The 12,500-nt window shown below is 46.6% G+C and overlaps 1 protein-coding gene across 1 annotated transcript in view; it reads right to left on the bottom strand.

Moving 5' to 3' along the window:
• gbe1b (glucan (1,4-alpha-), branching enzyme 1b) overlaps positions 1–12,500 on the bottom strand; it is a 90,142-nt gene that overhangs the window by 2,406 nt on the left and 75,236 nt on the right. The window contains exon 15 of the mRNA XM_056610558.1: positions 6,403–6,520. Coding sequence (XP_056466533.1) covers positions 6,403–6,520 — 118 coding nt within the window. The remainder of the gene's footprint in view (positions 1–6,402; positions 6,521–12,500) is intronic.

The following is a 12,500-nucleotide window of genomic DNA, read 5'->3' as shown; positions in this document are numbered from 1 at the left end:
GATGTGAGACTACCGTCCTGGGTTATTTTATCAGGGATTTTTAGATCAAACGTCTGTACATTCCCGTACCCTGGACAGTTACAGAAGTGCTGAACCCCTGAGTGCTCATTTTAAAGAGATGGAGAAAACCAAACTCTATTCTATTCTATTTGATTCCCCCGCCAAAGCAAAAAACCCACCAGACACCCGAACCACTGCAAGCCGTTCATCTCCCCTTTCTTCTTCATGCCTATTTGTTTCTTTAGGGCTCCATTTTTGGAAGCCATGGGTACGTTGGTTTAAAACAAACCGACATAGAGACTGTTGCTAATTATGTCTTCACAGTGGTTGGGGGGGGGGAGTCTGGATTCGGTGGTGAGATGCTACACACCTAGCGACGCTGTGTGCCCGACACTGTGCCACTGCTGAAACATGTCGACACCTTTTAGTTCCAGCCAACGGAGAACCATGGCAGCAGGTGTAGAAAAAAAAATAAAAAATCCTCCAAATAAGAAGACGTGGAACAATCTGGGAACAGTGAGCACACAGCGTCGCCGACAGACCTGCTAATTAGCATCTCTTTAGTCTAAGGTGACTTGTTTTCAGAAAGGAAAAACGGGATATTTGCAGTTTTGTGGTCCATGTTACCATTAAATATCCAATGTTATTATTTTTGGGACATATTTACGTTTTTGCCGATTGTTGTCTTGGATGTTTATGGAAATGCCTCAACTGTGCTCCCATAGAGCGCTAATCTTTACAGACCGACCAATATTAGATCAACATATTTGATTGGTCCAACCCTGGCCAGGGCTTCTGGAAATCTGTCTGATTGGAAGGGCTGCCAGAGCAAATAAAATATGAGCTTGAAGATTTGCCTGGCTCATGGTAGGCCAGCCGGGGACAGGCCAACAAAAACGGTGTACCCCGTGAAAATGGGGACTTTTCATCACCCGTTGCGTCTGGTACATTAGTGGCACACTCGAGGCCAGTCACAACAGAGTCACAACAGAGTCTCACCGCATCACCAGCTGTGGCCATGAAAACACCCGACCACAGCCTCCTCGATGCCCACCACTACGCCACAGAGACGCCCCACATGGCACACGACAAACGCTGTGTGAATCGCTTGAACACTAAAGGATCGACTTATTATTCATAGTATAATTTGATCTTGTACCAGACATTGTTTAACAAAGGTGACCAACAGCAGGTACAAAGGTAATTAAGGAGGAGGTAGGGGGTAGACAGTGAATACAAAGACAGGTCATTAGGGAGCAGATAGGGGATGGACAGTGAATACAAAGACAGGTCATTAAGGAGCAGGTGAGGGTTGGACAGTCAATACAAAGGCAGGTCATTAAGAAGCAAGTAGGGGTTAGACAGTACAATGACACAGCATTAAGGAGCAGGTAAGGGTTAGACAGTGATAACACCGACTGGTCTTTCATTTCTTCATCACTAGGGCTCTTTCTCGGTTTTTATCCGAAAATAATATTCCCAAAGCAAATAGATTCTATCTCCAACTTTAAAGGCTATACTATTTACAGAGACAAGTCATTAAGGAGTCGGTATGGTATTAAGATAAGGTAGGGGTGTGGTTATCAATCAGAATACTGGAAGGACACTTGCAACGAGGCTAGGTTTTCAGGCCTACAGATTCGAATGGCGAGTTATTTGGAGGTTTCTGGTCAAACATCCAATATGCCGCTCTAGTAACTGACTGGCTTCTCCGTAAATTAAGACTTCCACAGCGTTTTGCTCATTTTCTGATGTAGTCGTTTCGTGTATTACGTTTGGCTTCTCAGTAGTGCCCATTAACAGTCTTGTGTTCTGACCCAGTCTAACCACAGAGTCTTGACAGAAACTTTTCCCACAATCCGAGTTTCTGTTTCTTCTAATCAAAGCCCAGGAGGAGGAGGAGGAGGAGGAGTGCAGCTCTGGTTCACCGAAGCGTGAACAAAACCCCTCCAAGTTTGACAAAAAAATAATCCTACTTTTTATTATTTTTTCATTTTCCGTGAGCATTTTAAGTAAAGTCTGCGGCCGGGCGGGTATCGGTCGGTCTTAACATGTTGCAGAGCGTGCCTTCTGGTCGCCATGGTGCACCAGGGCCCATCCTGAAGGCCACTCTCAGATATTGTAATAAAGCTTTAATTTCTGCCTTGCTTCTGAAGGTCTCCTCTTCAATAATTAAAGGTGTTTTTTCTTTGGAGCCAGGGTGAGGGGGGAGCCATGCAATGTGGCCTGTGAAGCCCTTAGAGACAGTGACTGATTAGGGGACATTGAAATCCAATTGACTTGGCTTTTTGGGGTTACAAAAATCATCAATGCACACTACCCACCTGGGATACCTCATCAAGTAGCCCATTTACCTGTTTATTTGTCTCTCTGTCTGTCTGTCTAACTGTCCTCTACCATGTCGATGGGTGGTTTACAGACTAAAACACTTACATGCTTCTTTGATTAAATCTGTTTCGTGTATGTATTAAGACTAAACTAATTGTTGCATCATCATTACTTTCATTATTTGGCATTAGTGCTGATCTCGTTTGCGTGCTGAGAATATTAATATACTTAGCATGTGAGAGGGTACCATAGCCTGGCAGTATACTATTATATTATTTTCCATGTCATTTTTGCATGTCAGACTCTATTGCATGTCAGACTATTTCGAAGCACTCTTAATATCAGAGTACTTGTACTTGTCAAAGTACTTGGAATACGTAGCACGTCAGAGGCCTTAGCACTTAGCAGAAAAACAAATGACTTCGGTGAGTTCTTGTACTTTAATCCAACCTCTGTTTACCCAAATATAATCCAGCAATCGGGGAGCTGAAGTGATTTAGCGGGTGTCCTCCGCCACAAATTCTGGAGGGCCTTTATATGACCAGGTGCAGCCAAAGGTCCAATCAGAGCCCTCCCATTCAGAGAATTATTAGACCATAATAAAGTTTTATGTTCCTGAATAACGAGGGAGCAGCAGCACTCATTAAAAAGTGGCGGGGGAAGGGGAGAGGTGGTGTCACGGTCCAAACAGTGACTTTTAAAAGCAACAGTTGTTAAATGAATCACGGGCCGAGCGATGCGTCCCGCGGCGTCCTCCGTCTGCCTCATCTTGTCAACAAACTTTATTCGTATAGTTCCGCTACCACGGTTAACAGTCTCCGGGGCCTTCGCAGGGGCCGGCAGTAGACAGCACCACCTTACCCCGGGCCCTTAACAAAACGCTGCCACGGCGAGGGGAAAATCGCTCCAGAAGCTCAGTGGGGAAATGTTAAGACTCGGGAAGGAAAACATGCAAGAAGGATTAAAATAGGTGCCTGGTGAGTCGGAAATAGGAGCGAATAAAAACAATGAGGGAAAAAATAAAAGTTGAAATGAGATGAAGACAAAGTCGTTTTATCAATTTCAGGTAGGCATAGAGGGCGGTTAGAAACTTGGCGGTGTAATCCGAGATATATGAGCTGTCGTGTTTACAACTAGAAGACTTAAGATCGTGTCCTCCTCCTGCCCATGGAGTTATATTGACTTATTTAGCAGACGCTAAATCACCACATGTTTTGAAAGGACTCCCATTGAATTCAGTGTCGAGGTCACTTGGGATCCAACCCAGTGTGTACAAATGATATGTTTTCATAACTTGTCTTGTCGTGTCCCTTGTTATGCTCTTTGTACTGCGTTAAAATATGGCGCATGAAAAGCGCTTTGTGAGTAAAGTTTGAATGATTGACGGCCACGTGCGTGGCACTATGCCCTCGTCAAAAGTCGAACTTTATTAAATGTGTGAAAATGCTCCATTGTCCAGACTTGTGGCACCATTTCCACTGCGTAACGTGGGCTCTCTCTGCTCGTTTCTACCCAGGAGGACGCCACATGGTGCACTGTGCTCCCTCTACTTGGACGTACTGTCAGTCTGTATATGCTTCCGTCAGCTCCATCCCTCGCTTTTAATTTCCCAGGATTCCCTGATGGTGCCCGCATTAGCAGATGACTCGTTAACTAAACTTCACATTTTGGCCTTCAGGGAACGGGGGGGGGGGGGGGGGGGGGGGGGGGAGGGGGGCTGGGGGCGATGCTGTGCTGTTTGAATTAGTAAGAAGAGTGAAATTGAGATACAAGGGAATGTGGAATTTCAACCCCACCACCATCCCCACGTTCCCCCTCTCGCTCTTTTATGACGAAATCGGAGCCAAAACGGGGCTGATTTACTGAGGGGCTGCGAGGGGGCCAGTCTGACGCGGCCGGGGGAGGGGTTGCTGGTGTAAAGGCTGGATAAACTAGCGCCGTGGTGGCAGAATTGTAAAGTGAACTTGTTTGACACATTAAAAAAAAAAAGGGACCAACTCCCACACGCTCACAACCCAGACCGGTGCCTCTGTTTTCATCAACCGCGACGTTCCACCGATTGATCCGGAGAACGGGTCACCCAAGGTTCAGCAAAACAAATAGCTCATTAAGCCTTTGTGTCGTCTCGGCTCTGACTCACGTTCCCCCCCCCCCCCCCCCCCCCTCCCCGACACATCCATGGCCAGGCAGGGAAGCGCTTGGCGGTGTAAAGTAGAGAGACTGCCACTTCCACCCCGCCGCCGCCGCCGCCGCCGCCGCCGCCGCCGCCACCGCCACCGCCGCCGCCGCCGCCACCGCCACCGCCGCCGCCACCGCCACCGCCGCCGCCACCGTCGCTCCTCTTTGGATTAATTGGATTCATTAACATAAGATCTAACACGTGCGCTGAGCGAGTTTCCACGGAGACGCGCGCGGCCCGTGTCGATCCATCACCGGGGTTATCCCTGACCTTGTTTGTAAACATCCTTCTGCCCCTCGGCGTTTTCATGAAAAAACATGACAACACGATACATAAAAAGCAAAGGGGGGGGGAAACATAAGGAATGTCCCGGAGCTGTTCTGCTTAAAATGCAGATCAGTGTTCCTTCCTCTATTTCATGGACCGAACCACTTCGTGCTATTGGCCCCGAGCTATCTCCATGATGGAAACCCGATAGTCACAAACTCTCACAGATATTGCGCTTTCTCAGTGGGAAGCCATGCAAATTTTAAGAGGCATACACATGAAGAGGTAAGTTTTGCGCGGCATGAATTATGCACACTGTTTGCGGGAGAACGCCGAAACACGCCACGCATTCAGCGGCCTCGCCGGGGAAAAGATGAAGAAAAAAAGACTCGCTGACTCTGAGATAAGAGCCCGGCGCGAGCGGTGTAAATGCAGATAGTCAATATTATATTCACAAACAGGCTCACAATGCATGGCGAGGAACACAATCAATGGGTTGTTCTGTCCCTCGAGCCCACGGAGCAGGGGTGTTTGATCGCTAGCTTGAGACAGTATTAAAAGCTACTCTGTATTAATGAGGATGAACAGCGGACGGTGCGGTAGCTCCATAAGGGGGTGGGAGAGTGGCTTTGTGCCAACACAACACTGGTTCTTGGCGTTGACCGGCAACCGTTCGTTGGGAAGTACGGGCAGAGCTAACGCTGTACACCCGAGGTACTGATACACCGGAGCTAGCCCTGCGCTAGCATTTGGACCGGAGCCCCCCTGGTGTAGCGCTTCATCGTCTACCTTTTGCACTAGGCCTCTTTGATGCTACCTCTGCTTCCCCTCACTCACGGCATTGGCTCAAACAAAAAAAACCTCTAACAGAAGGCCGTGACCTAACCTCACCTTGTTCACGTCATCATTTCTTATTATTGCTACAATTTACTATTTATTCATTTGGGAGACCCTTATAGCCTACAGTGAATTCAGGTAGAGGTCATACAGGACTAGAGTATGATGGGGTGCTTGTTCTTGCTCCAGGATCCCACAGGTAGGTTCAAAACAGTGTAGCCACTATATACTGAACACGTCTTCTCAAGGTTCTTCAGTACTCAGCGGTGCTTTGGGAGGTTCATTCCTAGTCTGTTTGTAGGTTTAGTGCAGGGGATTACTTTCAAATCTCAACTCAACATGGGCTGTGCTCAACTGTTTACCCCTTTGAAACATAAACATTTGAGAATGTAGAGATGAAACATTTGAGACTGTAGAGTTGGAACATTTCACAGTGTAGGGTTAAAGCCTGCTGGATTTTCAAGTAGTGGCTGTCGAGTTTAACCCTTTAAAGATGTCCAGCCTTTTCTTTTTGAGACTAGTGCATCGTTTAAAACTTTTGAGACTTTAAAGTTTAACGCGTTGAAACTCTCAAGTTTTGACCTTCAGTGTTTTTGAGTGTAACCCGTTGGAAACTTTGAATGCAACTCTTTGAGACTGTACAGTTCAACCCTTTAAGACTGTAGAGTTGACCCCTTACCTAATGGTTTTGAAACAAAATGATAAGCATAGTGCAAACTCAAACCCACAAACATCCATGCTTCTATACATCATCATCAAATGAGGAATTGGTATGAAAGAGCACCCTTTACCTGCATTACGTTGGAGCGCCCGTTGAAGTCCTGAGGTTTGGTGAAGAACTCGGTGTGATGGTCCAGTCTTCCGTGGCCGCCGAACTGAACGTCATCAGAGTCCAGCTTGATGGTATATCTGACACAGTGGTGAAGGAGCATCTCCATAATAACATCCGACGACTTAGAGGAGCCTAGATGTTGACCATTCAATCATTTTGATCTGAGATGAGAGGTCGAGAGAGAGCCTGGCAGCATTGCCGGCATCAGCCTCGATGAAATCTCTGTGTTTATTTCACAACTCATCCACCTCACAGCGAAAACACGCAGGGTCCTTAATTGACAAAGCGGATGCTGGCCCAACAAAATTTGCATAAGCATAAATGTGATTCAACTGCTGCTCTGCTGCCATCTGCCTGTCTCATTTCTCCAATTCATGACGTTAATAAAGATTCCATCAAAAGGCCGTCCAAACTAAGCAAAACAAATATACGACGCACAAATCTGCACGTCTGTTGCAGTGACATGGTGGAATATTTAAATTCCTGTTACTGTTACAGTGACTTCGTTTCCCATGTATTCAGGCGATCCCTAAGCGTTTGATCCCGGGAACGTCGAGCCGCCGGGGGCGACTCCAGCATATGGAGATCTAAAGACAACCACAGCTCACGGCTGAATCCAAGACAAGAAGCTCAGAGACGGAAAGTTCCCGTTGTTTTTTTTTAGAAGAAAACTACCACTGGCGGTTTCCAAGAATAAAAGCCTACATTTCCCATGAGTCTGAGCGAGCGTGCTGGTACTCTGAGTGCGTTGTTTGTCTTAGAAGTCAAAAGAGAAGAAAAAAGTTTGCATCAGAGTTTGGTGATAAAGAGTTGCTTTAGGGATTTGGTGATGTCATCAAGGGTGCTGAGAACGGGCCTTAATAGCCTGCGGGCTGTGGATCCACAGCAAGTGGAGAGGATTTTTCATTTTTCGATTTTTATATTTTATGTTTTTATATTACCAATTACCTCACATGTCCTTATCGAACTGAACAGCATATCTTACCTCCCAAAGAAATATGATGAAGATCTGCTTTCAAGAAAGGCTTTTAAAAAATTCTAAAAATATGAAACACAAATCTCCAAAGGCTCGCCGAATCGGAGGTGAAGACCTCGACCGGATCCATCAAGACGTGCGGAACATTAATAAAAGTTGGGCGTCAGCATCATAGCAGCGCTGTATTCATCAATACATAGATACACAACATTAAATACAGTAAAATCAATATTAACACATCCAGGGGCCTTCCTGCATCCCTACAGTACCCTGTAGGAATACATTTATATACCCCCCTACCACCGCCACCATACGACACGATTTATTTTCCAAAAATGAGTGGCAGAATATGTGCACCTCCACACGCATGGTGTTTGTGAATGTACAAACGCGTGTATGTGTGCCAGTGCAAACGTGCGTGTGTGCGTGCGTGGGTGTGCGTATGTGATTGTGTGCACGAGAACGTGCGCGTCTGTGTGTATTGCATTATTCACCATCCTCTCCCGGGGGCTCCAGGCAACAAACGAGCAGAGGAGAGCATCCCTAATTGGCTGCTTGAATGATCACCTCCTCTCCCTATAGGCTGTGCCGGTAGCTCGGAACGCAGCGCGACCACCACCACCACCACCACCACCATCACCACCACCATCACAGATACCCCCAGAGCCGGGGAGCCTGCGCTTCCCCCTGCCTGCTTAAGAAGAGCTGCTCTGGGCATCGTTTCAGACAAGATGAGCTCAGGCTTCATGCTCATCCACAACAACATGACAAACACACACACACACACACACACACACACACACACACACACACACACACACACATACGCTCCTCTAGAGATTTAGTGTGTGAACCTATGTGTGTGTGTGCAAATGTGTACGTGTGCGTGAGTGTGTGTAGGTGTGCGTTTATGTGTGTGTGCTTGTGTGAGTACATATACATGATCGGCAACCAAAAGCAAGCAACAAGAGTGTGCGCATACAGTATGTGAGTGTGTATCTGTATGCGTGTGTATTGTTTGTGTGGGTTATAGGCCTATACGTGTGGGTGTTATTTAGCATAGCCGTGTGATATTGCAAGATAAACGATCGAAAGATGTGTCTCAGCAGATGTAGTGCATGCTTTGAAAATGAGGGAATCAATACTAATTGAAATATTGGATTCCCAACAAATGCGCGACTACTGTACTGTTTTCCTTTCGACCGTGCCCAGAGGAAGTTTCCAGAGATTAGAAAACTGCTTTTCTTTTCACTCTGTATATTCCTCCGTCTTTAGAAGATGTCGCATTATTTGATTTCGGAAAAAAATACGGTTTTATTTGTCTTCATATCGCAAACATCACCAAATAATTCTGGGCCATTTCGGTGGGTTTTCAGTCCGCAGTTTTGCAGCAACCACGAGAACAATACTCTGGTCTTGTCATCCTTGTTTATCAGAACCAACCCCACAGCTACACTGGTTGACAGGATTCTGTGAAATAGTTGACACTACCTTTCACTTTGCGGTATATCTATAGCACACAGGCTGTTATTTCACCCCCTGTGACTTGGTTTGGAAAATTGATAATCATGTCTTGAGGGAGCAGCAGCAGTTCAAAGTTCCCCGACGAAGAAGAAGAAGAAGAGGAGGAAGAAGTTGTCTTTAAGTAAAGCAAAACAAACAAATCTGCCGGCTGGGGCTGTGATTTGGGCATCCACTTTGGTCAATAAAGCCTCTTTCTTTACTTCCTACTGCAGATCTCTATTCAGCCTGCAGTACGGACGTAATGGCAGCCAATTAAGTGCGAGCACATTGACTTTCGACTTTTTTTCTTTTTGTAATTCTTAGCTTTGTGCTTGGCTGGAGAGTACTTTGTAACCTTGGGGGGGAAGTACTTGTAAATACACGAAGGATTCATAGACAGGTTGTCCTAAATTGCTCCTACTGCAGGTAGAGGTGAAAGTCCTCTTCTCAGTTAAATAACTTGATTACATAATTTATCACATCCCCTCTCAATCATCAACATTAAATAAAAATAATCTCAACAATACATTATCATGTGAATACAGTGAAAATGAAGACTATAGTATCATAAAAGGAGGTAATGAACATTACAGGGTTGAGTGAATCAAAGTATGTCCTGGGACTAGGGCAGAGAATGGCAATTCTTTACCCATCGCTCGTCTTTATTTTGCGTTGTCCTCCACCCCTCTTTCTCCTTATTCCTCTCTACTTCTCCCCCTCCCTCCTGCCCTCTCTACCCCTCCCTCTTTATACGACTCCAACTTCCCCTCTCTGTACCACTCCATCTCTCCCTACCTCTCTCCCCTTCTCTCTCTACATCTTTATCTACCTCTCGCTCCCTACCTCCCCCATCTATCTCTCTCTCCCTCCCCCTCCCTCCCACCACCCCTGCTCTCTCCTTGCCTAGTTAGTTAATTCGGACTGCTCCACAAAGTGGCGTGATTTCAAAGAGCGTTCAGGGAGGAAATGGGAGAATGATGGCCTGACAAGTTCTCCAGTGCCGATCGGTAGTCGTGGGAATCAAAGCCCTCCTCTGCCCTGACAGCTCCACCTTTCATGGAGGTGGAGAGGGGGGGGGGGCCGGGCTCCGACCGGGATTTCTAATGCGCCGAGCAGCAGATAAAGCCCACCGCCTGAAGAACATGTCCGCTGAGACCCGAGGAGAATAAAGAAGGAGCAGGAAATAGTGATGGTTGGAGTGTCTGTCGGGAGGAAGAAATAAGCTGACTTCCGCTGAATTTTAATGGTCCGAGAAATCTTTTGTTTTTATGGTCGGGCAGGGAGGGGGGCTTGAGGCTGTCTCTTGTTTCAAGAAAAGCACAAAAGCACAAAAAAGTTAAGTCTTTTGAGTTTAAACAAAGTCATAATGAAATGAAATTAAATCGAAAGAAATGGGTGAACATAAAGGCCATCATGTACGTGTGTGTTTTTCCTGTTAAATCCAGACTGATGATACACTGTATTCATAACCATTTAAAGTATGCCCCAGATTTCGGGCTCATAACTCTTTATCGTCGATACACCAAGACTTTAGCCCGAGTTTAAGATTACATTTTCTGGTAAAGTTAGCAGTTTCTGTGTGCACAGAAGACACGCCTTTCAGATTATTTTGCGGAAAGCTACCATTTGAACAGCACTGACAATACCGTTAGAGTCCTCTGTTGTAATTTCCCAGAAATAACATAGTTATGTTTGTGCTGAATTTACAGCAGTTTAAAAACAATATCTGTCCAATTTGCTGTTTTGCCAATCCTTTATGTAAACCTGTGTTACTAGCCGATTGACTGAGCTGACCCATCCACCGTAAGAAAAGCTTTACGTTGAACAGTGGTATACAATACCCTCTTGCATGTGTTTAGCATTGAGGTAGAATAGGAACGGTGTTGACATTGCGCTCTCTCTCTCTCTCTCTCTCTCTCTCTCTCTCTCTCTCTCTCTCTCTCTCTCTCTCTCTCTCTCTCTCTCTCTCTCTCTCTCTCTCTCTCTCTCTCTCTCTCTCTCTCTCTCTCTCTCTCTCCTCTCTCTCTCTCATGAGAGAGCAGAGACAGTGCAGGTGTGACCGGGTTCAGGTGTGTTAGAGGCCTTTGGTGTTCGGGACATGCGTGTGTGGAGGTAGCAGTGTGTGTGTCTGTGAGAATGTTTAATGAAAAAGCACTTTTGGACTCTTTGAGCTCATCTTGTTTACCAGCGCCAGCTCCTAGTGCCACTTTCATCTGTCTTCCCTCCTAATTGGAACGTGTGTCACACACACACACACACACACACACACACACACACACACACACACACACACACACACATCGCACACACACACACACCACACACACACACACACCACACACACCACACCACACACACACACATCGCACACACACACACACACACACACACACACACACACACACACACACATCGCACACACACACACACACACACATCGCACACACACACACAAAATAAGAACACACACACATCGCACACACACATCGCACACACACACACACACACACACACAAAATAAGAACACACACACACACACACACACACACACACACACACACACACACACACACACACACACACACACACACACACACACACACACACACACACACACACACACACACACACACACACACACATCGCTATGTATAAATGCGCACACTCACACATACCGACACCGGTTTCTTGCTCTCCGTTTTGTCCCGTGCACACATGAACCAGTGTGCACGTACACACACACACACACACACACTCACACACTCTCTGAGACCACTTCTAAAACATCAAAAGAATGCAGCAGGCAAAGGCACTGCGCGGCCATCGAAGGGAAATTAAAACGCCTCGAGGACGAGACTCGTGTATGTCGTTAGCGATGGCACAATTAGCCGCGGAAGGCTGACAGCACTGTGGACGCTAGCTGCCATTAAGGCTTAGTTATACCTCTGCGTTGAAGAGCCCCCGCAGAGACGCCCCAGGTCCATGGGTCGCCCCGGGCAGCCCACAGAGGCCGAAGCCATCATCCGTATCCGCGCTTCGTTTATGACGGACGAGAGTCGAGAGGTCCGTTCATAAGCGTTATGTGCAAACATATGGTCACCTTCACGCCGTCGAGATCACCAGATGTCATGAAGTGTGTGTGACTTTCCGGGAGCGTTTTTTGGCGGGCGAGCCTCGAGACGAGTCACCGAAACGGAGCCTGAAATGCAGGAACACACGCCAAAGAGAACCGAGACGAATCCACAACGGCGAATCGGAGGCAGGAGTTTGAATGCAACCTTTAGCAGAGAGGTCGTCATCAACACAGCCGTTAACGACGGCATAGCCGTCAGCAACGTAGCATTTTGCGCTTTGGCTACTCTACACAGCCGGGGCAAGGCAGCAGCAGAGAAATGACAACCTGCAATTAGTACGCATCAAAAAGTGCTCACAATGACTGCACTAGTTAAAAAGACTTTGAATATCTGTTCATAATAAGCTAATTATTCGTGCATCAAGGCAATCAGACATGATAAGTTATTCCCCGCTCTATTACAGGCACCAAACTACCAGTATAGTTATGAATGCCATTCTTTGGC

Source organism: Gadus chalcogrammus, chromosome 16, assembly GCF_026213295.1.
Source record: "Gadus chalcogrammus isolate NIFS_2021 chromosome 16, NIFS_Gcha_1.0, whole genome shotgun sequence".
Lineage (NCBI taxonomy): Eukaryota > Metazoa > Chordata > Actinopteri > Gadiformes > Gadidae > Gadus > Gadus chalcogrammus.
The sequence above is the reverse complement of the archived record's forward strand: the minus strand, read 5'-3'. Positions and strand labels throughout refer to the sequence as shown.